This window comes from Phacochoerus africanus, chromosome 7, assembly GCF_016906955.1.
Source record: "Phacochoerus africanus isolate WHEZ1 chromosome 7, ROS_Pafr_v1, whole genome shotgun sequence".
Classification (NCBI taxonomy): Eukaryota; Metazoa; Chordata; class Mammalia; order Artiodactyla; family Suidae; genus Phacochoerus; species Phacochoerus africanus.
In genome coordinates, this window is record NC_062550.1 from 26019529 (window position 1) to 26047202 (window position 27674).

The 27674-nt window shown below is 41.7% G+C and overlaps 1 protein-coding gene across 2 annotated transcripts; it reads right to left on the minus strand.

Annotated features, from left to right (window-relative positions):
* Positions 1-140: 140 nt before the first annotated feature.
* On the minus strand, positions 141-27674 carry NEMP1 (nuclear envelope integral membrane protein 1). 2 transcript variants are annotated; one of them, XM_047786981.1, is made up of 10 exons: positions 27515-27674; positions 17140-17264; positions 15906-16125; positions 14034-14106; positions 12686-12779; positions 12119-12233; positions 11222-11447; positions 10255-10428; positions 8958-9101; positions 141-188 (listed from the first exon to the last, which is right to left on the minus strand). In XM_047786981.1, the coding sequence occupies exons 1-10, from the start codon at positions 27639-27641 to the stop codon at positions 173-175; spliced, it is 1314 nt and encodes a 437-aa protein (XP_047642937.1). In that variant the 5' UTR covers positions 27642-27674; the 3' UTR covers positions 141-172. The 2 variants fall into 2 exon arrangements, with proteins under 2 accessions (XP_047642937.1, XP_047642936.1); XM_047786980.1 differs by lacking the exon at positions 141-188 and having other exon boundaries at positions 8294-9101.

A 27674-nucleotide genomic window follows, 5' to 3' on the forward strand; every position in this document is an offset into this window, starting at 1 on the left:
CCTCCTCGTGCCAGTGCCCACGCTTCTGACCTTCCTCTGTGCTGCTTCCTCCAGCCAGGGCTCCCTGTGCCAGTTGAGCCAGGAGAGGCCAGAGACAGCTGACAGCTGGCTGCTGGCTGCTCGGCTGCTCAGCACAAAGTCCGAGGCTGTTCCTGCTGAGGGTGTGGCTCGCTTAACCCTTCACAGACCTGAAAACCCAAAAGGAGACATGTGGCCAAATGAGAAAGCCCCCTCTAGATAGGAAAGGGTATCTGGCTGGCCTTGGCTGAGGGGTTCAAGCAGCGTTCTTGCTCTATTTCTCCCAAACTAGGGAACGAGTGCAGAAGTAGGAGAATTTATAGCCAAGGAAAAACTTTTTCAAAAAGACAGAAATTCTGTCAAGGAGGTAGGTAGGCTGGGGTGTCTTCTGACCAAATACACAGTACCTCCCTCAAACCTACCCTTCCAGTCTTATTGGGAGCCATGGGGTATTGATAACATTATTGGAACTAAGTGGACAAAGTCCCCAGATGTACCACCACTTCCTTCCCCCCATGAATCAGAGCCCATCACACAGACCCAAAGACTAAAATGAGTGATAACACCTGACATTTTCATTCATTCAGTTTCACTGAACTCCACCTCTCACTCACTGAATTGCAACACCCTGTGAAGTAGCCAGTACAGACTCACTCCATTCAAAGGGAAAATGAGAGGCAAACACGGAAGCTCAGAGAGGTGATAGGAGGTGGCCCTAGTTCCACAGACAGTACATGGCAGAACCAGAAATAGAACACAGCTTCCTGATCCTAAGTCAGCCATAGGTTCCAGCCCAAGTCCTGGTATCTCTCATTTTAATCTTTCTTCTGTGCTAGAATACTGGGTAAGATCCCAGGACACTGTTTCCTGGGCACTAGCCCAGCTGGAAGTAGCTGCCTCCGATAGACAAGAAGCTTATAAAATCCTATTTTCCAGGGTACCCCACCCACCCAAGAAAATTCCTAAATAAGAGGCTCCCTCTGCCCATCATCCTCCCTCCCAGGCATGCACAAAGAGCAAATTAGATAATTACAAACACTTAGCTGAGGATTAGATTTGCCAACTCCCAGCCACAGCTGCTTGGATCAAGGTCCAAACTCTATTGCTCTCGCAAAAGCTCTCTGCATAAGCCTGGAGCATCAGCAATTCCATTACCAAACTGCCCTTACATAATTTATTGATCTACTACATATATTGGGAGGAGGGAAAGGCAAGGAAAAAAGAGAGAGAGCTAAGTGGAAATGACCTTAGAACATAATCTTGGGTGTAGGTATAGCAGTATCACAGCGTCTGAGGCAGAAACAACTAAAGGCCCCCTATTTTGCAGTGGAGGAAAGAGACCTAGAATGAGAAACCACTTCCCCAGGATTACACTGCTGCAAACCTGGCAGAGCTGAGACCAGAACCCGGGTCTTCTGTCCTCCAGGCCAGAAATCTGCAGCTGCCTACAACTGGCGTTTATCCATATCCACCCATTGACTTATTTATTGAGCACCTACTATGTGCTCACATGAAAGAAGTGACTGTAAAAGTGAGATGGCAGCCTCAGGCCTGGAAACAATGCCAAGAAGGTCACAGCCAGGGTGACCAAACATCCTGGTTTGTCTAGGACCTGAGATGAATCCTCTGGACATGGGAATTTGAATGCTAAAACCAGGCAAGTTCTAGGCGAATGGGGATGAGTGGATCACTCTAAATTAACAAGATACCAAGTACACATCCAACTTAGCTGGGATTTCAAGATATGTCAAAGCATTCTTAGGGTAGGGGATGCAGAACTATGATCTCCCACTTCCAGGCAAAACTGATGGAATTGGAGCGTACTGGTCTTCTCCCACTCTGGCTCTGAAATCCCCTTCCTTCTCCTTCGATTAAAATTTCCAGTCTTGGAGTTCCCACTGTGGCTCCGTGGTTAATGAACCCAATTAGCATCCATGAGGACACAGGTTCGATCCCTGGCCTTGCTCAGCGGGTTAAGGATATGGCATTGCTGTGGCTGTGGCCTAGGCCAGCAGCTGTAGCTCCAATTCAATCCCTGGCCTGGGAACATCCATATGCCGCAGGTGCAGCCCTAAAAAGAAAAAATTTTTTCCAGTCTTTAGAAGGGATGGGCATTGAGGTCCTCTTGTATGGCACAGGGAACTATGTCCAAGCTCTTGGGATAGAACATGATGGGGGAATGATATGAGAAAAAGAATGTATATATGACTAGGAAACTTTGCTGTACAGCAGAAATTTGCACATTATAAATCAACAATACTTTAAAAAAAAAAAATCTAGTCTAGGAGTTCCTGTTGTGATACAGCAGGTTAAGGATCTAGCATTGTCTCTGGGGCAGTGGGTTCTATCCCTGGTCTGGCACAGTGGGTTAAGGATCCAGTGTTGCTGCAGTCACAGCCATGGCTCAGATTCGATCCCTGGCCCAGGAACTTCCATATGCCACAGGAGCAGCCAAAACACAAACACATTTCCAGTTTGTGCAATGAACTTTTTGAGGTGATGGGAAATGCTCTATGTCATGACTGTGGTGGTGGTTACACAACTGTCTCCATTTGTCAGAACTCAGCAAAAATTTTTCAAAAAGTTTTTTATTATAGCTGATTTACAATGTTCTAAAACTCAGCAAAATTTAAAACTTGTGAATTTTAGTGTATTTATAATGTTATAAATTATACTTCAATGAAGCTGGCAAAGTAGAACTAGAAGCAGCAGCAGCCATTCTAGATTCTTCAGTGCTGATTTCTGAGAGTTGGGAGGGCAGCAATTTGCCGTTACACTCATTGGTCCAATTCATACTCACTAGTCCTCCCACGGATATTCACTTCCTAAAAAAATGCTACACAGGCATTCCCATCGTGGCTCAGCAGGAACAAATCCGACTAGTATCCATGAAGACTCAGGTTCAATCCCTGGCCTCACTCAGTGTGTTAAGGGTCCGGTGTTGCCCTGAGCTGTGGTGTAGATAGCAGACGCAGCTTGGATCTGTCATTGCTGTGGCTGTGGCGTAGGCTGGCAGCCGTAGCTCCGATTGGACCCCTAGCCTGGAACCTACATTTGCCACAGGTGGGGACCTAAAAAGACAAAAAGACAAAAAGACCAAAAAAAAAAAAAAAGAAAAGAAAGAAAGAAAAAAGAAAAAAATGCAGAATCAGAAGCCTGCAGTTTAACAAGCTCCCCCATGATTCCTATGCATATTAAAGAGAAGAACTGCTTTACATACTTTATCTTTTTTTCTGTCGCCACAGCCCCATGATCTTGCAAACCTGGCAATTATAATTTAAGTTTGTATTAATTCAACCACTGATTACCACCTGTCTCTTATTTGCATGAATCTACATAAATTTACATATGGTCCATATCCTGTCTTCTTCCTATTTCACCAACTGTCTTTGAAAAATGGACAATGGATTTCCATGTAGTCTAAATGACTGAGAAGAGAGGAGAGGTACAGAATTAATGCAAGTGCTATAATGGAAGAGCAAAGAAAATAGCCAAAACATAAAAGAAAATGGAAAGTACCACACTCCTTCCTACTGCAGAAGCTGGGCCTAGACCTAATTGAAGTTTTTCTTCCATGGTCCCTAATACTCACTACATTCCAGCTGCTTTTCACCCTATAGAAAGCTCTGCGAAGGCATCGCACAGCTGAATCCACAGGTGTTCCCCTCACCGCCGCCCCCCCAATCCAGAAACAAAAGAGATACTCTATGTCATTAAAAAAAGAAAAGAACTAGGTCTCTGTGGCACAGTGGATGGGAACTCCACAGGCCGCAGGAGCGACCAAAAAAACAACAAAAAGAACAAAACAAAAACAAACCAAAAAAAAAAAAAAAGAACAGAAAACTTCCTGGGCCAGGAAAAACCAATAAAGTATTTTTCTATGAGACAGTACAGCTGTACAACCCACTGCTCCTGCAAGAAAACTCCTCAGAGATCTGGCATCCTGGGAAATCATCCAGTCCAAGGATGGAAGCAGACCAAGACATATCTAAGATATGCAGCAGTGGTTAAAAAAAAATAATAAAGAAAGAAAAATGAAACCATCATTAGAAAGATGAAACAGAGGAGCTAATTGCTGATTTTCTGAAAACAAGAGATCCAAACAAGAAAAGCACATGTTCATTAAAAGAAACCACTATACAGTCTATAAAACTTTATTAAAGTTGGGATTACTTACAAACTTGTATAATAAAAATGAAAAAATATATAATAAGACATCGTTATTTTTTTCTTACAGAAAAGAATGAAAATAAGACCCATGGCAAAGAGCCCTCCCTGATCATTTTGTCCCTTTCAAACATTCATGAACACTTATTTTAAATATAATTGGCAAATCTTTTAAAATAACACTAAGGCATTACCTGCAGGCTAAAACTTACCCAGTAATTCCCCATTTCACCATGAATTCTAGAAACCTGATAAACTGGAGCAACTGCAGGCTGTAACAGTTCTAATACTCACATTAGGAGCTATCTATTATATTAACAAGATAAGAACATTGTCCACACTGTAGAAAATTTCAGAGAAGGTGATTTCACCATTTTCAAGTTATTGTCAAGAGTGTGAAAAGGAAGATGACATACATGGGCAGGGGGTGTGGGAGCCAAAAGCCCCAAATTTGAAGAGGCTGGGTGGACTTCCCATTCCCACTAAAGCTGTGCACTGACACTGGCACGAGTTTGCTTTGTTTATTCTCGGCAGGCTCTGGCTCCCACCACATAAGGCACCAATTTCCCTTTTCAAGGTAATAACCATCTAGCATCCAACTCAAAAGCAACTGAATCCATAAGCTAACTTACGAAAAGACACCACTGGATCACCACAATTGAGTAGGTTTCCCTAAAAAAAAAGATCAGTGTCTGCTATGTCAAAACATAAACAAAAGGTTTCAAGTACATTTGCCTTGTGCAATGGCTATTTTATGTTTATTACTTGGTTTCAGGGCCTATGTAACATGAAGGCATAATAAATCTGTCAAACTGTCCTCTCCTTGGTTCAGATAAAATTCTTGGCATTTCAATATAAGTTATTATCTCATATGTCAGACCTGAGTCCAAAGGAATACTAGAGGACATTTAATTTCCTTTCCTCCTACTTCAACTTTCAGTACTCAATTCAGAGGAGTTATGAGTACATAGCTAGGAACCATTTTTACGCAGGCATCCATCTGAGCCCATCTTTTTTTCTGGAACAACAAAAGAATTGAAGGCAAATGTATAACCCATTCCCAAGCCTTTTATGGATATCAGGGCCTGGGGAAACTATCTGGCCTACTTGGGTCCTTTCATTCATCAAATCTCTATCATATATGCCAAGTGGAACACAGTCAATGAAGAGAGCGTTAGGCCCTAGAATGTATGTATTAGCACAAAATGGGACCTGGGACCTGGGACCCAAGGTCTATTATCAGCAAAGTCCTGTAACAGATATAAAAGTCATGAATTTTGGAGTTCCCATCATGGCTCAGTGGTTAACAAATCTGAGTAGGAACAATGAGGTTGTGGGTTCAATCCCTGGCCTGAATCAGTGGGTTAAGGATCTGGCGTCGCCATGAGCTGTGGTGTAAGTCACAGACGCGGCTTGGATCTGGCCTTTCTGTGGCTCTGGTGTAGGCCGGCGGCTACAGCTCTGATTAGACCCCTAGCCTGGGAACCTCCACACGTGGTGGGTGCGGCCCTAGGAAAGATAAAAAGACAAAAAAAAAAAGAGTCATGAATTTGGGAAGAGAAATAAACTAGTTTGGGTGCGATGAAGTGGCTGATAGGAATTTCTTTTTAGAAGTTATCAAAGTTGCTAAATTTCCTTTATTTTCAGTCATTGGTTCCACTGGTCTCACAAAAGCAATCCAAATGGGAAAGTGAAGAGATGTTTTAGGCCAGTTGGCTCTTGTATTCCCATTAATGGGAGCCATGCTCTACACAACTTGGTCAGACCCATTAGAGGCGATAGATTTCCAATGCTGATGAGACCCTGAGCCGGAGGGCCAATTTATAGCTTGATATTTGCCAAGCAAGATGCTGACGTGGCAGCAGACGTGGCTCCAATGTCCAGCTCACTCCATAGTTACCCCTTCAATCCTTCTTGATGAGATCGGTCTGAGATGAGACAATGCTGAAACTGCAAGAGCTGTAACTGCCACAGAAAATTAAATAGGGGCTTCAAGTAGCAACTGAGCCAGCAGATTAAGCGGCCGAGAGGGAGACAAGAGCAGCTCCTAAATGCTTGCGGAGTCAAGCAATCTCTGGGCACACAGAGGCTCTAAAGCATCTGGGGCAGAGCCACACAGGCAGGAAGAGCAAGGACACACAGCACACCAGAGGCACTTCACTGTCTGAAAGCAGCTCTCATGCTGCGGGACCCATTGTCATCACCACTGCCTACCGCTCAGTTCTCCAACTATCAGACAGGTAATAATAAACCGAGTTGGATTTTACTCAACCCAAATTCAAACACAGTGAGAAAAACTGGTCTTGAGATGAAAACTCTTATCTTACAAGGAGTTCACTAAACAGAAAAAGAAGAGCATCTTTTCTCCTTCACAATGCTTTCTCACTGAAATCAAGAGTCAGGAAAAGTCACCCTGGAGGCAAGGGACCATGTCCCAAAGTAGCTACATGGGGAAGGCACCAACCTCTCCAGGGAATCCTGAGATCACTTGTATAGCTGAATTATTTTTTCAAATCAACCTTTGCTCAAATGTTTGGTCTCAATTTCTATAAATGGAGAAAAAAAATAGTAAATTTGAGAAGTCTTAATAGTTCATCGTAGAGGAATTAAAAACTTAACCATGTACATAGTTCACAAAGATATAAAGGTTTCCTAATATAAAGCAACTTTAAGCCAGGGCATCTGCTCAAGTACTGCTTGTTTTTCACTTTCATATATATTTGTGGCCAACTGAGGTAGGATAGTTTAAAGCTATGGGAAACAACGCAGAAAAAAATCAACTGGCCACCTGGAGGAGAGTCTCAAAGCTGACATTTTGGAAGTCAGTAATAGAGCTCAGAGTCTTTCAAAATTATCTACTAAATGGCTGGTGTGAAGGAGTCATCATAGCTTTTTAAAAAGTCATCTGCCATCTCCACGATCATGGTAAAGTCAGTCAGTCCGATGCTGTGCTCCTGCCATCAATGTCTATCTTCCCGGCTAAGGTAATTACAGCTTTTCCAAGGTACGAGGGTGAAGATCATAAAGACAGAACCAAGCAAATAACAGAGACTTGGGAATTTGCTCCCTCATAAATGGCATTGCTGGCTTATAAAGGTACTTTCCAATGGCAAAAGAATGTGAAACCAATGCCACTGTAATAAAAGGCAACATGACTCTCTGGTCAGAAATGGAATTGCAAATAAGTACAATAAGTTCACAGAAAAGTGCATCTGATCCTGATGGCTGAACAAGCACCCAGAGGCATGAGGGTCATCTGGCAGTCCATCTCCCGGCAATGCAAACTGGGGCAGCTACATAGCTACGACTTGTTTGTTGTATCAAGAAACTTCATAGATATTTTCAGGGCTTACAAATTAGCCAGACTCCTTGGGGGTAGGGGTACGGGTGGTGAGGAAAGGCTGAAAAGAATACATAGAACCAGTGGACAAAGGAAGGGAGAGGAAAAGGAGATAATTTCTTGATTCCACAGCAATTCAAAGATACATGGGAGTTCCTGTCGTGGCTCAGTGGTAACAAAGCCAACTAGTATCCATGAGGATGCGGGTTCGATCCCTGGCCTTGCTCAGTGGGTTAAGGATCCGGCATTGCTGTGATCTGTGGTATAGGTTGCAGATGCTGTTCGGATTTGGCATTGCTGTGGCTGTGGCATAGGCCAGCTGCTGCAGCTCCGATTCAACCATTAGCCTGGGAACTTCCATATGCTGCAGGTGCATCCCTAAAAAGCAAAAACAAAAAACAAAACCAAAAAACTCCCCAAAACAAAGATATGTGACCCACTGACAGGAAAAATGTAGAACCTGTAGAAAGCATTTAAATTCCCTAAATATTAAGGTCGCTTCTCCTAACTAGCAGGAATAATGTGGAAGAGAAATATAAGAAATGAGACCAACCAAATTATACATAACTTTAGAGGTGAGGGAAGAGACCCTTCCTGACGCGGCAAAGGGGACAAAGAGGAATTGGAAAGGAAGCATGCAAATGTACTGCTTAAATAGCACTGAGAGTTAATATAATAAAAAGTCCAACAAACCTGCCCTACAAGAAGGCCTGTTCCTAAAAGTAAGCAGGACTTAGAATATCATATGTGTGAGAACCAATTCAAAGCTCAATACAACAGCTCCTGGAGCTTTAATGGATAATCCATACCAATAAATACGTGGGGACCTATGGGGCTTGTTGCTCTGGAACATGAGCTTGTTACATTTTTTTTACATGTATTCATTTAAAAAACAAGACAATATTCATCTATTTTCTTCTTCAAACAGTTAAAATGAGAACTATGCTAAAGTCACTGAAACAAAAGCAGTGAAAAAGGCTCAGATTTATGGATCTGTCTCTGGAAGAAGCAGCCTATAGTGTGAAAGCATTACTTCACTTTAACAGTCCTCTCTTCTGAGTTTGAAATGCCGTGAGTCAATTTTCAAGAGGAAGTGGAATGAATGCCATGCCAGCTGTGGCCACCCAGTCTCTTTGGAAACATAAAGGTGGGTCGAGAACTTAACCAACAGGATACACTGGGAAGCGATGGGAAGCAGTCACTGTTTAATCCATCTCCTTCCCTGGGATCCCACAGAGACCACCAAGACCGTTTCCAGAGGGGAGGCCTACTCAGGCCTGTAATTTCACTGGGAGAATTTCTGCACTATCTCACCCTGCTTCAAAGATTTGAGAAACACCTGCACAATACATGCAACCCGGACCACTGAAGTACCAAATAACCGATGACCATCTAAGTCAGGAAGTTGTTCTGTTGTGTGATAGCAGGGTACCGAGAATCTGTGTCCCCTTCCTCAGAGGATGTTTCTTCATAGAGTTCATCGTGGGCGATAATGCTCCCTAATCCATACTCCTGCTCGTGGACAGAAACCTCATTTGGTGTGAGGTGGAAAGAACCTTCCACAAAGTCAGCAAATCTGGAAAAGAGAAGGTAACACTCGTTAGGAATGTATCTTCCGTCCTTTCTGTTTTTTTCAAAAGAGGAACAAACTGAAATCCATGATATGCTCTCCATTCAAACTATATTGCATCTAGCCAACACCCCTGTGCTTACTCTGGCAGGTAAGTAAACTAAAGAAAGGAGTAAGAGGAAAAGGAAGGCCGGGATCACAGGCTGACATCCCATGTAACCTCATCCTGCTTAATAAACACTTTTCGTTAATGAAATTTAGTTGCCCTTTCAGTTAGGGAAGTGCTAAAGTTCCTTTAGTCATCCATAATCCTGATAAAAGAAGATTAAGGGGCATTATACATTTATTTGTGTTTATGGCCCTATAAACCTTATGCCATCCTGCAGGACTTCAGATTAAAGCTTCACATACTCACACAGTTGCTTCAAAATAAAAAGGACACCCCTCCTTTAAAAAACAAAAACAAACAAACAAAAAAAACCCACAGAGTTCTCATCATGGCTCAGTGGTAATGAACCCTGACTAGTATTCATGAAGACACGGGTTCGAACCCTGGCCTCTCTCAGTGGGTTAAAGGATCCAGTGTTGTCATGAGCTGCAGTGCAGGCTGCAGTCAAGGCTTGGATCTGGTGTTGCTATGGCTGTGGTATAGGCTGGCAGCTACAGCTCCAATTCAACCTCTAGCCTGGGAACCTCCATATGCCGCGGGTGAGGCCCTAAAAAGATAAAAAAAAAAAAGAGAGAGAGATGCAAAATTATCAGAGGGGAAACTTAATATGGTACTGGAGTCTTCTTATCTCAATGCTACAATCAAAGCTAGAGTAAACAGTTCCTTCCAAGGAATCAAGAAGAAGGCTACTGCTTAACATATGATGATATACGTACCTTTCTCTTGACTACTCCTAGATAAACAAGAAAACAAAGCCACAAATCCAAAATGATTATAGAGGTATGATCTCTGTTAAAACCCAAGGTCAGGAGTTCCTGTCATGGCTCAGCAGTGATGAACCCAACTAGCATCCATGAAGATGCAGGTTCGATCCCTGGCCTTGCTCAGTGAATTAAGGATCCAGCATTGCTGTGAGTTAAGGTATAGGTTGCAGAAGGGGCTCAGATCCTGAATTGCTGTGCTTGGCACTCTGGCCAAGAGTTTATTTACCTCTTTGGAGACTGGATTCGAGAAACAGTCTTCCAAGCTGCGCAGTCTGGACTGTTGCAGTATTCTCTAAGCTTCTCTAAAGCCTTTCGGGTCTCTACCTCTCCTTGTATCCGATATTCTTCTTCTGTCAGGAGACGAGGGGGGACAGTCTTTTCTGCTGCCTTACACACCTTTCTGTGCTCACCAAAATAATATCATGAATGATTAATCAGTAAGCTACATCCATCCTTACCTCTAGTTCCCTTCAGTGCATCAAGCATACAGTAGAGAGCCTGCACATTTGAGTCATTGCTCCCACCTTTCTTCTATAGATCATTAGCTATAATGTAATCTTGACACATTAGATTATGACTGATAAGTCAGAGTAGTTAATAGTATTCATTTATGTGGATATACTCACTTATTTTCCAATAAGTGATAGCCAAATATTTATTTCCCAATAAATAGAAAAAAAAAAAAAACACAAGAAAATGATGGCATACGATGGTAGTGTATTAACTTGGGTCCCCCAAAATGAAAGGATTACTTTGACTATCTGTAGCAAGAACAACCATTGATAACCTCAGAACCTATGACCATTCCATAGTCACCCTGTGAAGTGACAAACATGCTTAAAATTGGATTAAAATTGAATTCCCAAAGCAATTTGAGAGCCAGTGTGAAATAATCTGAAACCAGGTACCTGAGGCATGTATTAGAAAAGTGATAGACTTTGCACCACCTAGTGGTAATAGAAACATATGACACTTTACTAGATGTTTTTATTTTATATAAAACGACTAGAATTTATAAGTTCTATAAAATGCCTACAGCGAATATAAAAAGAAAGACTTGAAAGAAACAAAAGTGACACATAATACATTTTCATTAACAAAGAGGCTCTACCAGGTCAACACCTCTCTCCTTTTGCTGCAACTGCATCCCACACTGCGTGTATCAGTACAAAGTTATATTGCCTCTCAGTCACCTGTAGGTAATGTACAGCCAGTGAATAGGGTACTCCAGGTTCTTAGTACACAGTGCAGTGATGATAATGGCAAGGGCAATCTGTGGTATCTGGATACTGGAATACATGAAACATAGGCCCATCAGCTGCAAGGTCCAGGTTAGTAGGTTGATACTTCGTTCATTCTCCAAGGGCCCATACTTGTAACAGACTGCAAAACTCATGAATCCAACTGCGAGGACATAGCCTATGAGAAGAGTTATCAGAAGACATTCTTTTTCATCTATAACTTGTCAAAATAATCTGTGTGGTATAGCACCTAATGAACCAGGAAAACGGGTAAGATCTTTATTCAATTATTCACACTTTTTTCATTATTCATATATATTAATCTCTTTAAGTTTCTATCCTGTTGTCCCAAATTTACTTAATTCTCAAATGGAGAATTAAAGCTACATGACAAACGGTTCTAAAATAGTCTGTTTATAAAAAAACCTAACATATGAAAATCCAGATTAATCACCTCTCAAAGGATAGATTAAGGGTTACTATTTGTATAACCAAAGGATTCTCACTTTATAGATAAGGTCCACTGTAGAGTCCTTTACTTCTTAAGGTCCTCAAGTATATTTAAAATATGATTATATCTATAAAGTCAATTTACAGCTTTCCAGAAAGATGCCTATTGCATAAAGAGAGGTGTACTTATAAACACCAACAAATTCAGTTTTCTCCCAAGCATTATCATTTTAAGAGAAGGTGGCAACTACAGAGGGGTTAGAAATAAGTAAAAAACTATGATTCTTACAAGTTAATAAAATGGCAAGGACTATTAAACTGCTATAAGCAGGCAACACCTAAAACAACTAAAACAGCCTATAACCATACAAAAAGGAAAGCAAAACTGGTAACACTTACTTAAAAGATACTGCCAGTAACACCTCCAGATCTCTTGTAAATTTTTAAAAACTAGTTGAATGAGGTACAGAGAAAAGGACCAGCCTCCCACCAGGATGATGTAAATGGGACTTTTCTAAGACAGAGTAGAAGTGAAAACAAAAAGTTACAACAGGCTTTCCATACATAAAAGAAACAAAGCGCAACGGTGATTTTAAAAAAAAATTCAACCTAATAAAACTGCACAAAATACATCTCCTAAAAAGATGTCCTTTATATTTAAAATGAATACTGAGAAAATAAGATGCTAAATAACTTAAAAGCCTGGTTATGTAATCTATGTAATTAGCAAACAGGAAGAAGACTTTAATCCCCCCACTGTGCACAGGATTTCAAATAAAAAGAGAGAGTTTGTAATTAGGCTCCAGTTTCATTACGGAAAGTACCTTTCTGAGTTAAGGAACAAGTAGACAGACATTGACTTATCAGCCGTCAATGCAAACTTTCAGTACTGTAAGATTATCCAAGAAAAGAGTCCTTCAATTGTTGAAGCTCATTCTAACTGCATATGAGGACTCTGCTACTTACCTTGGGCATAAACTTGGACAGTATGAAAATGATGATTAGTAGAGAGGCCACAATTCCTACACTCATCCCAGTGGAATAGTAGAAGATTTGACTTCTGCAGAAAGAAAATTCATTTCATGACTATGTATGTATTCTTCATACATGGCATTCTTCAAACTAGACAATTATCCCAACCAAAAGAAAGAAAAAAGATACAAGATGAGTAGGTAATTGCCCAACACTTGAGATCAGAAAAACTGAAGATATGAGTATAATGTAGTTGTTGCTAGATCATGAGGATTAGTATCAATGAGGGCTCCTCAAACATATCTCAATAAGGAGTTCCCACTGTGGTGCAGTGGGTTAATGATCCCGCTTATCTCTATTGTAACGTTGCTGATTCAAGCTGCTGCCTGGCACAGTGGGTTGAGTATCCAATGTTGCCACAACTGCAGCTCCAATTCGATTCCTGGTCTGGGAACTTCCATATGCTGCCAGGGCAGCCAATAAAGGGGGGGGGGGAATATATATACACACACACATATATATAGCAATAATAAACCTCTGCCTAGTCTCCCACTTCCATCCCCAGCATCTCTCCCTACCCAATTTTTAATAAGAATCTTCTCAGGAACCACGCAGCTTCTCTAGGGAGAAGGAAGGGGTAAGAATTATTGCCCAAGTGGAGACTGGAAACTAGAACTGAAGTGCTTACCCAGAAGGATAAACCAAACACAGGGCACAGAAGAGAGCTCCTACTCCAGGCTTTTTCTACCAGATATTCCTCCCTTACTGTGAGTTTTTCTCAGGAGCTCCAAAATAAGGAACAATTTCCATCAAACTCACTCCAGCTGAACTTCGATTGGTAAGCTTTCATTCACTACTCCACAAATATTTTCCTCATGTACAAAGTGAATGTTGATTCTACTTTTGTTGAATGTTTATTTACCTATATGTTTTCTTTGTATTTGTACATGTTTGGTTCACCAAGCTTAGCTAGCAGGTTCCTAAAGTGGTTGATATTTGTTTCTTTATCTCTGAACAGCATGAAACTCATCAACACACACCTCTGTAAAAATGAGGGTTTAACATGTTATTTCTAACGGTGAGAAGGTTGGCGATGTATTGGCTAAATCCCATCACATGATGGGTAACCTAATGGGGGAATTTCATTATTGTCAATCTTAATAAGAAAAAAAACAATAATTATAACACACATTAAAATATTTTTTTAAATTATCCAAGCAGGAAATGGCCAAGCCCTCGAGAAAGGTCCTGGAAAAGGGAACGGCAGCACTTCAAGTCTTTATGATAAAGGTCAAGCAGGGTAGGTCTGAGCCTCCTCATTTTGACAAGCCTTGGAACCTACCTGCTCAGCAAATCTCCACAAAAAAATAGCGTAAGTCCAAGAAGGAAAATGAGGAAGAGTTTGGGGTCAAATCCTGAAATAAATAAAAGTTTTCTGCTTAATAGGGGAACCAAACAATTTAAGCCATTATAGAATAAAAGGCAATGTTGGCATCATTGGTCAGCTAATGAAATAAACACAGCAAACAGTCCACCTAAATAGCATTTTAAATTCTACACAAAGCCTGGGCACCTTTCCAAAGAGAAAGTATAATTAGGTCTCTGCCTAACCTGTACTTCACCAAAGAAGAGTTTATTTTTATTTTGGCTACCTACCTAAGGCTAAAAGTAGCTAAACTTTGCTCTGGATGGAGCCATAGCACCATCAGCATTTCAACAGTCACCCACAAGGGGTCACCACCACTCTGGCTTTCACACCTTGAATCACTCACAGGCTCAGATTTGGCAGATTAGCCTAGAACTCTGGGTCAGGACCCTCCTGTTGTTCTCTAATTGGCTGCTTTTCTTGACCAACACCACCACCTACTTCTCTTCACTACACAAGCACTGTGCTGGAAAAGCCTACACATTTTGCCCAGAACCAGAGGACCCAAGCAGAGGCCCCTTAGTGGCATACCAATCACTCTCACAGCTTTCTCATCCAAGAGCTCTGAGTCTCAGGGAGGCCCACAAACAGAACAGGAGCGAGAGGATCAGTACATGTGAAAGGAACACCAAAAAACAAGCCAATCCTATTCAACCAAAGTGCAGAATCCTAGGACAGGGCACAATACTCACACCACCACCCTTCTGGGAGAGTAGTTAACAAGGAGAGACCAAAAGTCAAAGAGAATTCCACAGGATAAAGATACACCAACTCTTGGAGTTCCCATCGTGGCTCAGTGGTTAACGAACCTGACTAGTAACCATGAGGTTGCAGGCTCAATCCCTGGCCCTGCTCAGTGGGTTAAGGATCCAGCATTGCCGTGAGCTGTGGTGTAGGTCACAGACTTGGCTTGGATCCCACGTTGCTGTGACAAAAGACAAAAAAAAAAAAAAGACACCAACTCTGTGAAGCTTCTCCGGACACATTCAGAGAAGGGAAAACTCCCAGTTATACTAAATAGGCCTTAAACTGCAGTTATCTTCATATTTACTTATGGTTCCACATATATTCTTTTTTTTGTCTTTTTGTCTTTTCCAGGGCCACTCCCGCGGCATATGGAGGTTCCCAGGCTAGGGGTCGAATCGGAGCTGTAGCCGCCAGCCTATGCCAGAGCCACAGCAACTCGGGATCCAAGCTGCATCTGCGACCTACACCACAGATCACAGCAACATCGGATCCTTAGCCCACTGAGCAAGGCCAGGGATCGAACCTGAAACCTCATGGTTCCTAGTCGGATTCGTTAACCATTGAGCCACGATGGGAACTCCCTCCACCTATATTCTTTTGCTTGTGAGGCATTAATATTCAGTTCTGCATTTCTTCAGCTTTTATTCCTTAACCATTCATGTCGTCAAGTGTAGGCCTGTACATTTCAGGACATCTACCTTTGTCTGTAAGTGCCCAGAACACAGGAATTCATCTATTTTACTCTGAAGAATACGAGGCATGTCAGCTCAGGGCCATGGGAAATATTAAGAATGCAAATCTTCACAATTCCAGGTAAGGAAATACTCACCATGAGCTAAAGTAAAGTCTCAATTCTAGGCCTAGAAGGTTTATGAGAGGTGGAGTCTCTCTGAACTGTTTGGAGCAGTGGCATATTCAGGTTATAATCACAACCCAAATGGAGCTGTCCTGGGCTGACTTCTCTGTCTCACTAATTATACCCTCCAAAGCTCAATCCCTTCTCACCACAGAATCCATCAGAAAAACAGAGGTAAGACTTACTCCGGGTCACAGTGACACTGTACTTGGTGTCTTCCTCTATAATCTCAACTTTGAGGCAGGTTTTTGTGCTGTATAGACCCACATTAACATAGGTGTCATTCAATTTCTCTTTTAAAAAGGAGGAAAAAAAGTTCCAGATACTAAACTGCTCTAGCTCCTTCAGTTTCTCTTCATTCTCCACCTGGGTGACTCGCACCAGTTTGGAACTATTTACCCGGATCTGTAACACAAGTAAAATCAGGATGAGAAAGAAGGAAGTATTTAAATTAAAATTTTTCACAAGTACAATCAAAACAAAAACAAAAAACTTAAGAGTAAATAGCTAAATCAATAATGGCAGCAGCTTGCCACAGGCTTATGAGAAATACAGAGATGCAGCAGCTAAAACATAATTGGGCAAATAACACTGCACATGGTATAGAGAGGCAGCTGTTAGAATGTCTTGTTAACATGACCTGAATCTAATGTTAGGCCAGAACATAGAGGAGGAAAAAAAGACCTCCAAGCTGAATGAGTTAACAATACAACTATTTATAAGAGATCACAACAAAGCAAGGGCCTAGAATATTAAGAAAATTACCAGGCATAAACAGCATCAAAAAGGTTTCCCATAGTGACAGGCTGAGATATTCAACCATTTGTCACAAATCACTGATTATAGGTAAATGTTGGTTATGTCTCAGATGGAATATGATCTTTATACCAGACAATGAAAAAAAAGATTTAAAAAGCCCCACACAAGCCCACCCTTATGTTTTTGATGTGAACAAATGCAGTAGAGACATTTCCAAAGGACTCATTTTGTTCAATCATTACAGCCAGACACTCTCACTTGCCAGGTGGCTCAACAGTGTTATGAAATAAATGAGACCAAAGTCATTCTATCAAGGGGAAACTTTAGTTCAGGGGATTTATGCAACATCTTGTGTAGAATCAAAATAGAATAGGAGCAGCAAGAGCAAGGCAAGAGTTTACATCCTGACAGGCACGCAGCAGTTTCCAGCCCAAAGAAGGCATAAGACCTTTAAAAAGAAAGAGGTGTGTGTAAAAGGAGCTAGGGGAAGAAAAGGAAGTAGTCTCTTTGGGAAAAAGAGGAAGGAAGTCCACCTCAGGGTCAAGTATTATGGGCTACTTAAAGGAACAGCGAGAACACAAAGTAAGTATAAATGCTTACTGATGAAAACACTGATGAGATTAAGGGTAATCTCAACCTTAACAAAGTTGTTAATATTACCTGAATCCGTGTCCATACATCATGCCACTTTGGGATAAGCACATTTTTATAACAGGATTGTTGACTGGTATTCATACAATAAACTTTGGATTCCTGAAGCATGACCACCTTTAAATCAATTCCGGCTTTCATGCAAAGGAAGGAAATAAGAATTAAGTATAATAACAGAACAAGTTAACCAGTGTGACCCATTTCATAAAAAGAATTAAACCGACCACTTTCTTAAAGCTGGGGTTAAAATATTAGCAACTAAGACACAAAGAAGAAAACTGAGATGAAAGAAGAAATAAAGCAGAGTCTTATTTCTGTCAAATGCAATTATTTAAATATTACAAATAGTCACTAATCCAGAATAGTCCAGAATAATTAAAGCCACTATTAAGTGTTTATTAAGACAGACACTATGCAGTCTCATTTAACCCTCTCAACAATGCCATGAGGTAGGCACTCTCATTATCCCCATTTTACGAAGGAGGAAACTTATGTTTAGGAAAGATGAAGTAATCTGCCCAAAGCCACACAACTAGTAAATAGCTTAACTGAGATTCAAACCCAGGTCCTGTTTCCCTTACAAACACATAGCTAAAGTAACCCCATTTGGTGATCCTCTCAATCCATTTCCTGAGTAGGATGCAAAGAGCTGGGAATGCCTTTGCATTTAGAGAACTTTAAGCAGATACTAAAAGACTACAACGTTGCTTCTTCCAGCTGTTTTATTCCAAGTTTTAAGAGCAGCCAATGAACATATGCAGTCCCTTTGATTTTTACCAAAACAAAAGCTCTCCGCTCAGGAGTGTGTATTTAATCTCAGCTAATTTAAGGTTGAAGAGTGACCACTCTGGTATTTTCCCACCTAAATGTACACAAGGCACTTTCTTTTTCTTTCTTTTTTTTTTTTTTAGCTTTTTAGGGTTGCACCCGAGGCATATGGAGGTTCCCAGGCTAGGGGTAAAATCGGAGCTACAGCTGCCAGCCTACGCCAGAGCCACAGCAAAGCCAGATCTGAGCTGCATCTGCGACCTACACCAGAGCTCATGGCAACACCAGATCCTTAACCCACTGAGTGAGGCCAGGGATCGAACCCGCAACCTCGTGGTTCCTAATTGGATTCGTTTCCACTGCACCACAACATGAACTCCACAAGGTACTTTCTTTACCAGAAAACATTTCAGTAACTTCTTCCTTGAGCTCCAAATTGTTCTTACCAACTCGTGAAGTGCAACTCTAAGGGGAAACTGAGTTATCTCTCTGGTTCTCAGTATAAAGTAGGTTTAAATAAACAAAACAGCCTAGGAATTCCCACTGTGGTTCAGCAGGTTAAAAACCTGACATAGTGTTCCTGCGGATGCAGGTTCGATCCCTAGCCTCACTCAGTGTGTTAAGGATATGGTGTTGCCACAAGCTTCGGCATAAGCCAGAGATGTGGCTCAGATACAGAGTTGCTGTGACTGTGGTGTAGGCCGGCAGCTGCAGTTTCAATTCGACCCCTAGCCTGGGAACCTCCATATGCTGTAGGTGCAGCCTTAAAAAAAATAAAAAGCAAAGCCCAAAGCACCAAAACCCCAACCAAACCTTAGAAAACCAAAGTTACATAAGCAAGAAAGGCGATGACATCTACCAGTTCAAAATGGTTTTAGAGCAAAGCTAAAACTAATTTTGAAGTTAAATTCGACCTTAAACCTAAATGGAAGAGCAAAAACTATAAAACTCCTAGAAGAAAACAGGTGGGAGTTCCCGTTGCAGCTCAGCAGGTTAAGAACCTGACATAGTGTCCATGAGGATGCGGGTTTGATCCCTGGCCTTGATTAATGGGTTAAGGATCTGGTCTTGCTGCAAGTTGTGGTGTATCTCATATTGCTGTGGCTGTGGCATAGGCCAGCAGCTGCAGTTCCAATTCAACCCCTAGCCCAGGAACTTCCATATGCCTCAGGTACAGCCTTAAAAAGAAAAAAAAAAAAAAGAAAACAAGTATAAATCTTTGGGACCTTGGATTAGACAATGGTTCCAAAACATTTAAAACTTTTGTGTTTCAAAGGCCACTATCAAGAAAATGAAAAGACATGAAGTTCTCTTGTGGCACAGTGGGTTAAGGATCTGGTATTGTCACTACAGCAGCTCAGGTGGCCACTATGGTGTGGGTTTGATCTCCTGGCCCCAAGAATTTCTACATGCCACAGGCACAGCCAAAATATAAAATAAAATAAAATAAAATAAAATGGAAAAACCCACGAAATGGGAGAAAACATTTTCAAATCATGTATCTGACGAAGGCCTAGTATCCAAAATATACAAAGAACTACTATAACAATAATAAAAAGAAAAAAAACCAACAATTTTTAGAACAGATGAAGGATTTGAATAAATATTTCCCCAAAGAAGACAAAACAAATGGCCAATAAACACAATGAAAAGAGGCTCAACATCATTAGTCATTATGAAAATGCAAGTCAGAAGTTCCTGTCTTGGCACAGCGGAAACGAATCCAAATAGGAACCATGAGGTTTCAGGTTCAATCCCTGGCCTTGCTCAGTGGGTTAAGGATCCAGCGTTGCCATGAGCTGTGGTGTAGGTCCCAGACACAGCTTGGATCTTGCGTTGCTGTGGCTGTGGCATAGGGCAGCAACGACAGCTCTGATTAGACCCCCTAGCCTGGGAGCCTCCATATGCCACGGGTTCAGCCCTAAAAAGGCAAAAAGACAAAAAAAAAAATGCAAGTCAAAACCACAATGATATACCAAAATGACATACCACTCACACTCAGTAGGATGGCTATAATCAAAAAGAGGACAATGACCAAGTGCTGGCAAGGATATGGAGAAACAAACACTTCTACATCACTGCTAGGAATGTAAAATGATGCAGCCTCTCTGGAAAACGGTTTGGCAATGCCTCAAAAACTTAAACACAGTTGTTACATGATCCAGCAGTTCCACTCCCATGTATGTACCCAAGAAAATGACAACATATGTGCACACAAAAACTTGTACACAGATGTTCACTGCAGCAATATCCACAATAACCAAAAAGTAGAAACAACCCAAATGTGCATCAGCTGACCTATGGCTACATAAAGTATGGTATTATCCATATAATGGAATATTATTCAGCCATAAAAAAAGAAGTACTGAGAAAGTTCCTCTGTGGTACAGTGGGTCAAGGATCCAGTTGTCACCGCAACTGTGGCACAGTTCAAAAGGCAGTGCAGGTTCATCCCTGGCCTGTGAACTTCCACAAGCTGCGGGTGCAGCCAAAAAACAAACAAAAAACACCTCAAGATGTAAATAAAATGAACGAAATTTAAAAAAAAACTGATAAATACAATATGGCTGAACCTTAAAAACATTATGCTGAATGAAAGAAGCCAGTCAAAAAAAGGCCCCATGTTCAATGACTCCTTATATAAACATCCAGAATAAGCAAATCCACAGAGACAGTAAGTAGATTAGTGGTTGCCAGGGCCTGTGAGGTAAATAGGGAGTCAAGACTAAGAGATATGGGGTCTCATTTTGGAGTGAGGCAAATATTCTGGAATCAGTCAGTGGTGATGGCTGCTGTAAATACATCTGACCCTTGAATTACACGTGGTTAGGGGCAATGACTCTTCACACCACCAAAGAGCAGCATATAACTTTAGTAAGTCCTCCGGATCCAGTTTCACATCTGTGGATTCAACCAACCACAGGTCATGTAGTACTAAAGTGTATACTTATGGAAAAAAATCCACGTGTAGGAGTTCCTGTCGTGGCTCAGTGGAAACGAATCTGACTAGGAATCATGAGGTTGTGGGTTCAATCCCTGGCCTTGCTCAGTGGGTTACAGATCCTGCATTGTCATGAGCTGTGGTGTAGGTCTCAGATGCAGCTCAGATCTGGCGTTGCTGTAGCTCTGGCGTAGGCTGACAACAACAGCTCTGATTAGACCCCTAGCCTGGGAATCTCCATATGCCTCAACTGTGGCCCTAAAGAGCAAAAAAAAAGGTTTAAAAAAAAAAATCCCACATATAAGTGAACCCAGTCAATTCAAACCCATGTTGTTCAAGGGTCAACTCTATGTTAAAAACCAATGAGGAGTTTCCACCATGGCTCAGTGGAAACGAATCTGACCAGCATCCATGAGGACGCAAGTTTGATCGCTCAGTGGGTTAAGGATCCTGTGCTACCACGAGCTGTGGTGTAGGTCGCAGATGCGGCTCAGATCTGGTGTTGCTGTGGCTGTGGCATAGGCTGGCAGCTGCAGCTCCCATTTGACCCCTAGCCTGGGAACCTTCATATGCCACAGATGCAGCCCTAAAAAGACAAAAAAAACCCCACAAAAAACCCAATGAGCTCTCGCCTTCTGAGATGGCTCATATTCTATAAATCTACTCCTTACCTTAAAAAAAAAAAAAGAATGCATGGATTTTATGGTAGATTATATCTCAGTATTTTTTAATTCAGTCTTGATATTGCAGGGGAGGAAAGTTTTCCTTGATCCTCTTAAGGTCCCTGGCAGGGTATGAAAATTAAACTAACAAAGACATAGTAACAGGAGAATGTGTACATATTTATCTGTTTTATGTGACATGAAAGCTTTCATAAGGAAATGAAGACCTAAAGAAAGAGTTAGACCTAGTATTGATTTTTTTTTTCCTTCTTTTTTTTTTTTTTTTTTTTTGGCTGCACCTGCAGCATATGGAAGTTCCACAGACCAGGAATCAAACCCCAGCTGCAGCTGCAACCTATGCCACAGCTGCGGCAACACCAGATCCTTAACCCGCTGTGCCACAGTAGGAACTCCTAGACCTATGTACTTGTATACTGGGTTTGAATGTGGAGGAATATGATAGGTTGAGTATGAGGTGAGTGTAATAAACTGGGAGAAACTGAGCAAGGACTGTTTATTAGGATTCTTCTTGGTATCCCTTTATCTTTGAAGGTCAGGATGTTCCTTCCACCAGGTACAGAGAGGGCACCTCTCACATGAGGATGGCCTGTTTCAGGGAAGAAGGGCAAAGGAGGGGAGGTTAGAGTGATCTTCCAGCTTCTGTTGTTTTCTAAAACTCCCTCAGCTTAAGGTATTCAATATGCCAAGGTGCCATACTTTAGAGTAGCATGTCCTGAATGCCATCTATCAGTTCTCACTAGGGTTTAATTCAACAGTAATTTGGATTTCCTCCAAGCCTATTTTTCATAAAATGAAACTTTTTCAAAATCCCATTGACATCTGTCTTACTAGCAAATCCACAAATACACTGAAAGAACACCCACTTACAAATACAGATCGATAGTTTTCTTTCTTCTGAAGCTTAAAACTACTGTACTTACAAATTAAAAAAAAAAAAAAACAAATAACCAAGAGTCACACTTATTAACCCCACCTCTCCCACAGCACCAAGTATTATAAAACAACACCTCTTTAAGCCCATTATTATTTTCAAGAGGGTAGTAAGATATAATGTATTAATAGCACAAGCCATTTGAAAAGCTTAATGCCAAGAAAATGCATCAGTGCTTTTAAACTAACTTTTACATTCTTTAATGTCGTTTTCCTAAAGAAATAAAACTTCATTAAAAAAAACTTTTTAGGAGTTCCCGTCGTGGCGCAGTGGTTGACGAATCCGACTAGGAACCATGAGGTTGCGGGTTCGGTCCCTGGCCTTGCTCAGTGGGTTAAGGATCCGGCGTTGCCGTGAGCTGTGGTGTAGGTTGCAGGCGCGACTCGGATCCCGCGTTGCTGTGGCTCTGACGTAGGCTTGGCAGCTACAGCTCCAATTATACCCCTAGCCTGGGAACCTCCATATGCCACGGATGCAGCCCTAGAAAAGGCAAAAAGACAAAAAAAAAAAAGGAAGAAACTTTTTTAAAAAAAAAACCTAGTTCTTTCTCTTCCCAAGTTCCACACCATTCAAAGGAAGGCACAGCAAGTACACAGACAAACACAGCTCTCTAACAGCAACCTTCCCACAGAAATCAGCACCTTGGCCGGCCACATCTTTGGAAATTCTTTAAGAGGGAAAATACCCCAATTCGGCCTAAGGGGATAAACTATAGTTTAAATTGCTAGAAAAAAACAAGAACTACATCAAAATTACCTTAAACACATAAAAGTTGTCAAAATCAGAATGTTCATGTTAGAATCTTGTGCTTCCCATAGCAAAAGGACATAAACACCTTTTTCCCTTCCTCAAATTGAGTCAGCCAGCACGTTAAAAAGCAGAATAAATTAAACATTCCAAAAAGTGCTTTCTGACGCCAATGATCTAGTTCTTCTTGGAAAATGTCTCCTTGGAATTTAGCGAATCACAACTTGCTTACTGTATTTACCTATTAAGCAGCAGCTACTTAAAAGTTAGTAACTTCATATTTACTTATATTCATTACAAACTTACTTTTCAATCAAAAATTCTGTGAAGACCAGAATAAACCCTAAAAATCATGAAAAACTTTTTTTTTATGAAAAACAATTTCTAATTCTTATGTAGCCTCTACTTCAGAAGTAGAGATCCAGTTCACACTTAAAAGTTTCCTTAAAAACTATCATCTTTAGGGGGTTCCCTTGTGGCTCAGTGGGTTTTAAGGATCAGGTATTGTCGTGGTACATATACACAATGGAATATTACTCAGCCATTAAAAGAAATGAAATACCGGTATTTTTAGCAACATGGATGGACCTAGAAATTATCATGCTAAGTGAAGTTATTGATACAATGAGGCACCAACATCAAATGCTTTCACTGACATGTGGAAGCTGAAAAAAGGACAGACTGAACTTCTTTGCAGAACAAATGTTGACTCACAGACATTGAAAAACTTATGGTCTCCGGAGGAGAGAGTTTGGGGGTGGGGGGATGTGCTTGGGCTGTGGGATGGAAATCCTGTGAAATTGGATTGTTATGACCATTATACAACTACAGATGTGATAAATTCATTTGAGCAATAAAAAAAAAAAAAAAGGATCAGGTATTGTCACTGTTGCAGCTCTGGTAATAGTTGTGGCTATGGAGCAGGACAAGAGAACTCTAAAAGAATAAACCTATCTAAAAAGATAAAGGGGGGAGGAAAAAAATTAAAGTTCTGCAATAAATAATAGATTATATAATAGTATACATATTATAGATATATATAATAGTATATATAAAATAGATATAAATAATATGCTATAAAATATATATATAACTTTAATATATTAAAAAGTTCAATTGATTTTATTTATTTATTTTATTTATTATTATTTTTTTTTCTTGGCCATGTCCACAGCATCTGGAAATTCCAGGGCCAGGGATTAAACCCCCACTATAGCAGTGACCTGAGTCACAACAGAGACAATCCCAGATCCTTTTTTTTTTTTTTTTAGCTATTTCTTGGGCCGCTCCCTCGGCATATGGAGGGTCCCAGGCTAGGGGTTGAATCGGAGCTGGAGCCACTGGCCTACACCAGAGCCACAGCAACGCGGGATCCGAGCCGCGTCTGCAACCTACACCACAGCTCACGGCAACGCTGGATCCTTAACCCACTGAGCAAGGGCAGGGACAGAACCGCAACCTCATGGTTCCTAGTCGGATTCATTAACCACCGCACCACGATGGGAACTCCTTTTTTTTTGCCAGATCCTTTAGCCTCTAGGCCACCAAGGAACTCCAGGCTACCACGGAACTCCAATGGATTATAAAAGTATACAAAAATCAAAATAAATAGTAATAACAATAAATAGGCGAAGAGCAAAGAACACACACTCCAAAAAAAATGTAAAAGTCTAAACAAAAAATTAAATAACTAATGAACATCTGAAAGATGCTTCCTCACAAATAATGCAAGAAATGCAAAATAAATTAAGATATTACTTTCAGGAGTTCCCATCATGACTGAGTGGAAACAATCCAACTAGTAACCACGAGGATTTAGGTTCGATCCCTGGCCTTGCTTAGTGGGTTAAGGATCCGGCATTGCCATGAGCTGTGGTGTGGGTCGAAGATGCAGCTGGGATCCTGCATTGCTGTGGCTGTGGTGTAGGCCGAAAGCTGTAGCTCCAATTAGACCCGTGGCCTGGGAACCTCCATATGCCACGGGTACAGCCCTGAAAAAGCAAAAAAAAAAATAAAAAATAAAAAATACCACTTTCAATCTATCAAATTAGCAAAGATGAGAGCTCCCTTGTGGTCCAGTAGGTTAAGGATCTTGTGTTGTCATTGCATGACCCAGGTCGCTGCTGTGGTGTGGGTTTGTTCCCTGGCCTGGGAATTTCTACATGCTGCAGGTGGGGTGGAAAAAAAAAAAAAAATTAGCAAAGGTGTTTCAGTCTGGAATATCCAATGCTGGCATGGGTGTGGGTCACAAGTTTTTTTTTTTTTGTCTTTTTGCCATTTCTTGGGCCGCTTCTGTGGCATATGGAAGTTCCCAGGCTAGAGGCTGAATCGGAGCTGTAGCCACCAGCAACGCGGGATCTGAGCCGAGTCTGCAACCTACACCACAGCTCATGGCAACGCTGGATCCTTAACCCACTGAGCAAGGCCAGGGATTGAACCCGAAACCTCATGGTTCCTAGTCGGCTTCGTTAACCACTGAGCCACAACGGGAACTCCAGGGTCACAAATTTTTAACAAGATGTTTCAAGGATCTTAAACATGTTTTGATGGAGTTCCCATCGTGGCTCAGTGGTTAATGAATCCAACTAGGAACCATGAGGTTGTGGGTTCGATCCCTGGCCTTGCTCAGTGGGTTAAGGATCCGGCGTTGCCGTGAGCCATGGTGTAGACTGCAGACACAGCTCGTTTCTCGCGTTGCTGTGGCTCTGGTGTAGGCCGGCAGCAACAGCTCTGATTCGACCCCAAGCCTGGGAACCTCCATATGCCATGGGTGCGGCCCTAAAAAGACATAATACCCAAAAAAACCCAAAAAACAAAACATGTGGAAACAGACCAAAAGAAAGTGTGTTTTAATGGACTGCCTCTGAATGGAATCAACAGTGAGTGCTTTCTCTACCTCTTTATACTTAACTGTGCTCGCCAAATAGTTTAAAATAAACTCCCGTTATTTTTATAATCAGATTTTTCAAAAACCTCCAGAGAAAGAACTCCCTGCCTTTTGAAGTATTCCATTTTTTTAGATACCTCTCAGTTTTAGAAAGTTCTATTCTATTACATGACTGTCTCTGCAGCTGCCACCTATATGATCTTCTAGGCCATAAAGAACATTTATCCCGAGTTTACCTTTCTCCTGTTTCTGTCCTCATTAAAGTAACTTTGAGCCTGTTAACTACTCAATGATTATGTAGGAGCATTTTGATATACATATGTTCTTTCATCTCCATAATACACAACTTCTAAGGACAAACATCTAGCCAGAGTTCATTCAGATCATATGCAGCCCTTCAAATGTTACTGTGGGCTCTGCCTCTGGAAAAGTACCTTCCTGGATACTTTCTCCCCTCTCCCTAAAAAATACCGTTTCAGAAGGACATTGCACCTTGGAACTAGTTATATGGATCCTAAGACAACCTTAAAGCTGCAGCTAAGGATAATCATAAGTGACAGCAAGAGATAGGCAGCAAAGGACGGGAGAGGTAAGAAGTCATGTGCATTTAGGAGATAAGATTATCCTTAACCCCATGAGTCTGAACTCCGTCCAGTGGATGTTTGGAAACCTCATTCATCTTTCTGTTGTGCATTTATGAAGGGTACAAGGGAGGTTTTACAAACACATTCTAGGTTTTCTGGATTCAAGCGGAAAAGGAAAACAATATCATGACAGTCCAAAACCAATGATCCAGTAACGACAACCAAGTAAATCTGCTTGACAAATGAATAAATTTCCAAATATATTAGATGCTGAATAGCGTTTGTATCTTTTTTTGGTAACGGGAATTTAACAACTCCAGGTCGGTTCTATAGGGCCAGAATCTTAAGGGGCAGAACTGACAGATACCGACAGAGATCACAGCTTTTCAGGGAACTATATCTGCTCGGCTACCCCGACCTGAGTCCTGATAGCATACGCTCATGTGCTGCTCATCTGCTGAATGAATGGGATGCTGCTCCCTTTCCAGCTGCAGCTCTGCCTGCCCATTCGGTCTTCGAGTCACCTTCCTTTTAACCAAAAAAGTTAAGGAGGCCCGCATAGCGCGACGCAGCCCCAGAACCAATTCTCACTCAGTTCAGGCCTCCCGGTCTCTGCCAAAAGGCTCCAGGCTCCTCCCCACTCTAGGTAGCTCCCCCAGGCCGCCTCAGGGCCCCGGCCCCTCAGTGCCGGCGCCCATTCATCGAGGATGAAGATTTTTTTCCTCTGCACCATGTCCTCGCCCCCTCTGCAGAAAAACGGCCAGCGCCCCGCAGACACTCCCCACTTTTCTAAATATAACCCCTCGGCACCCGCCCCCTCGGCAGCTGCTGCCCGGGCGGTACCTGAGCCGCAGACCAAGCAGCCGGAAAGGACCAGGAGCAGCCACACTGCCCCACAGCCCCCGGACCGCCAACTCCAGGGCCCGGAACCAACTGCCGGCAAGACCGCCACTTTCATTCCTCCCGCCATGGTCGCCACACGCCGCCTCTTCCTCACGTGCCT

What these genes read in the sequence shown, in the direction of transcription:
- NEMP1 (XM_047786980.1), bottom strand. Translation starts at nt 27,641, where the DNA reads ATGGCGGGAGGAATGAAAGTGGCGGTCTTGCCGGCAGTTGGTTCCGGG. An exon ending in TGTGGAGATTTGCTGAGCAG is followed by an intron (nt 12,780 to 14,033) that starts GTAGGTTCCAAG and finishes TTCTTTCTGCAG; the next exon opens with AAGTCAAATCTTCTACTATT. An exon ending in TGGCTGTACATTACCTACAG is followed by an intron (nt 10,429 to 11,221) that starts GTGACTGAGAGG and finishes TGGTGAGCACAG; the next exon opens with AAAGGTGTGTAAGGCAGCAG.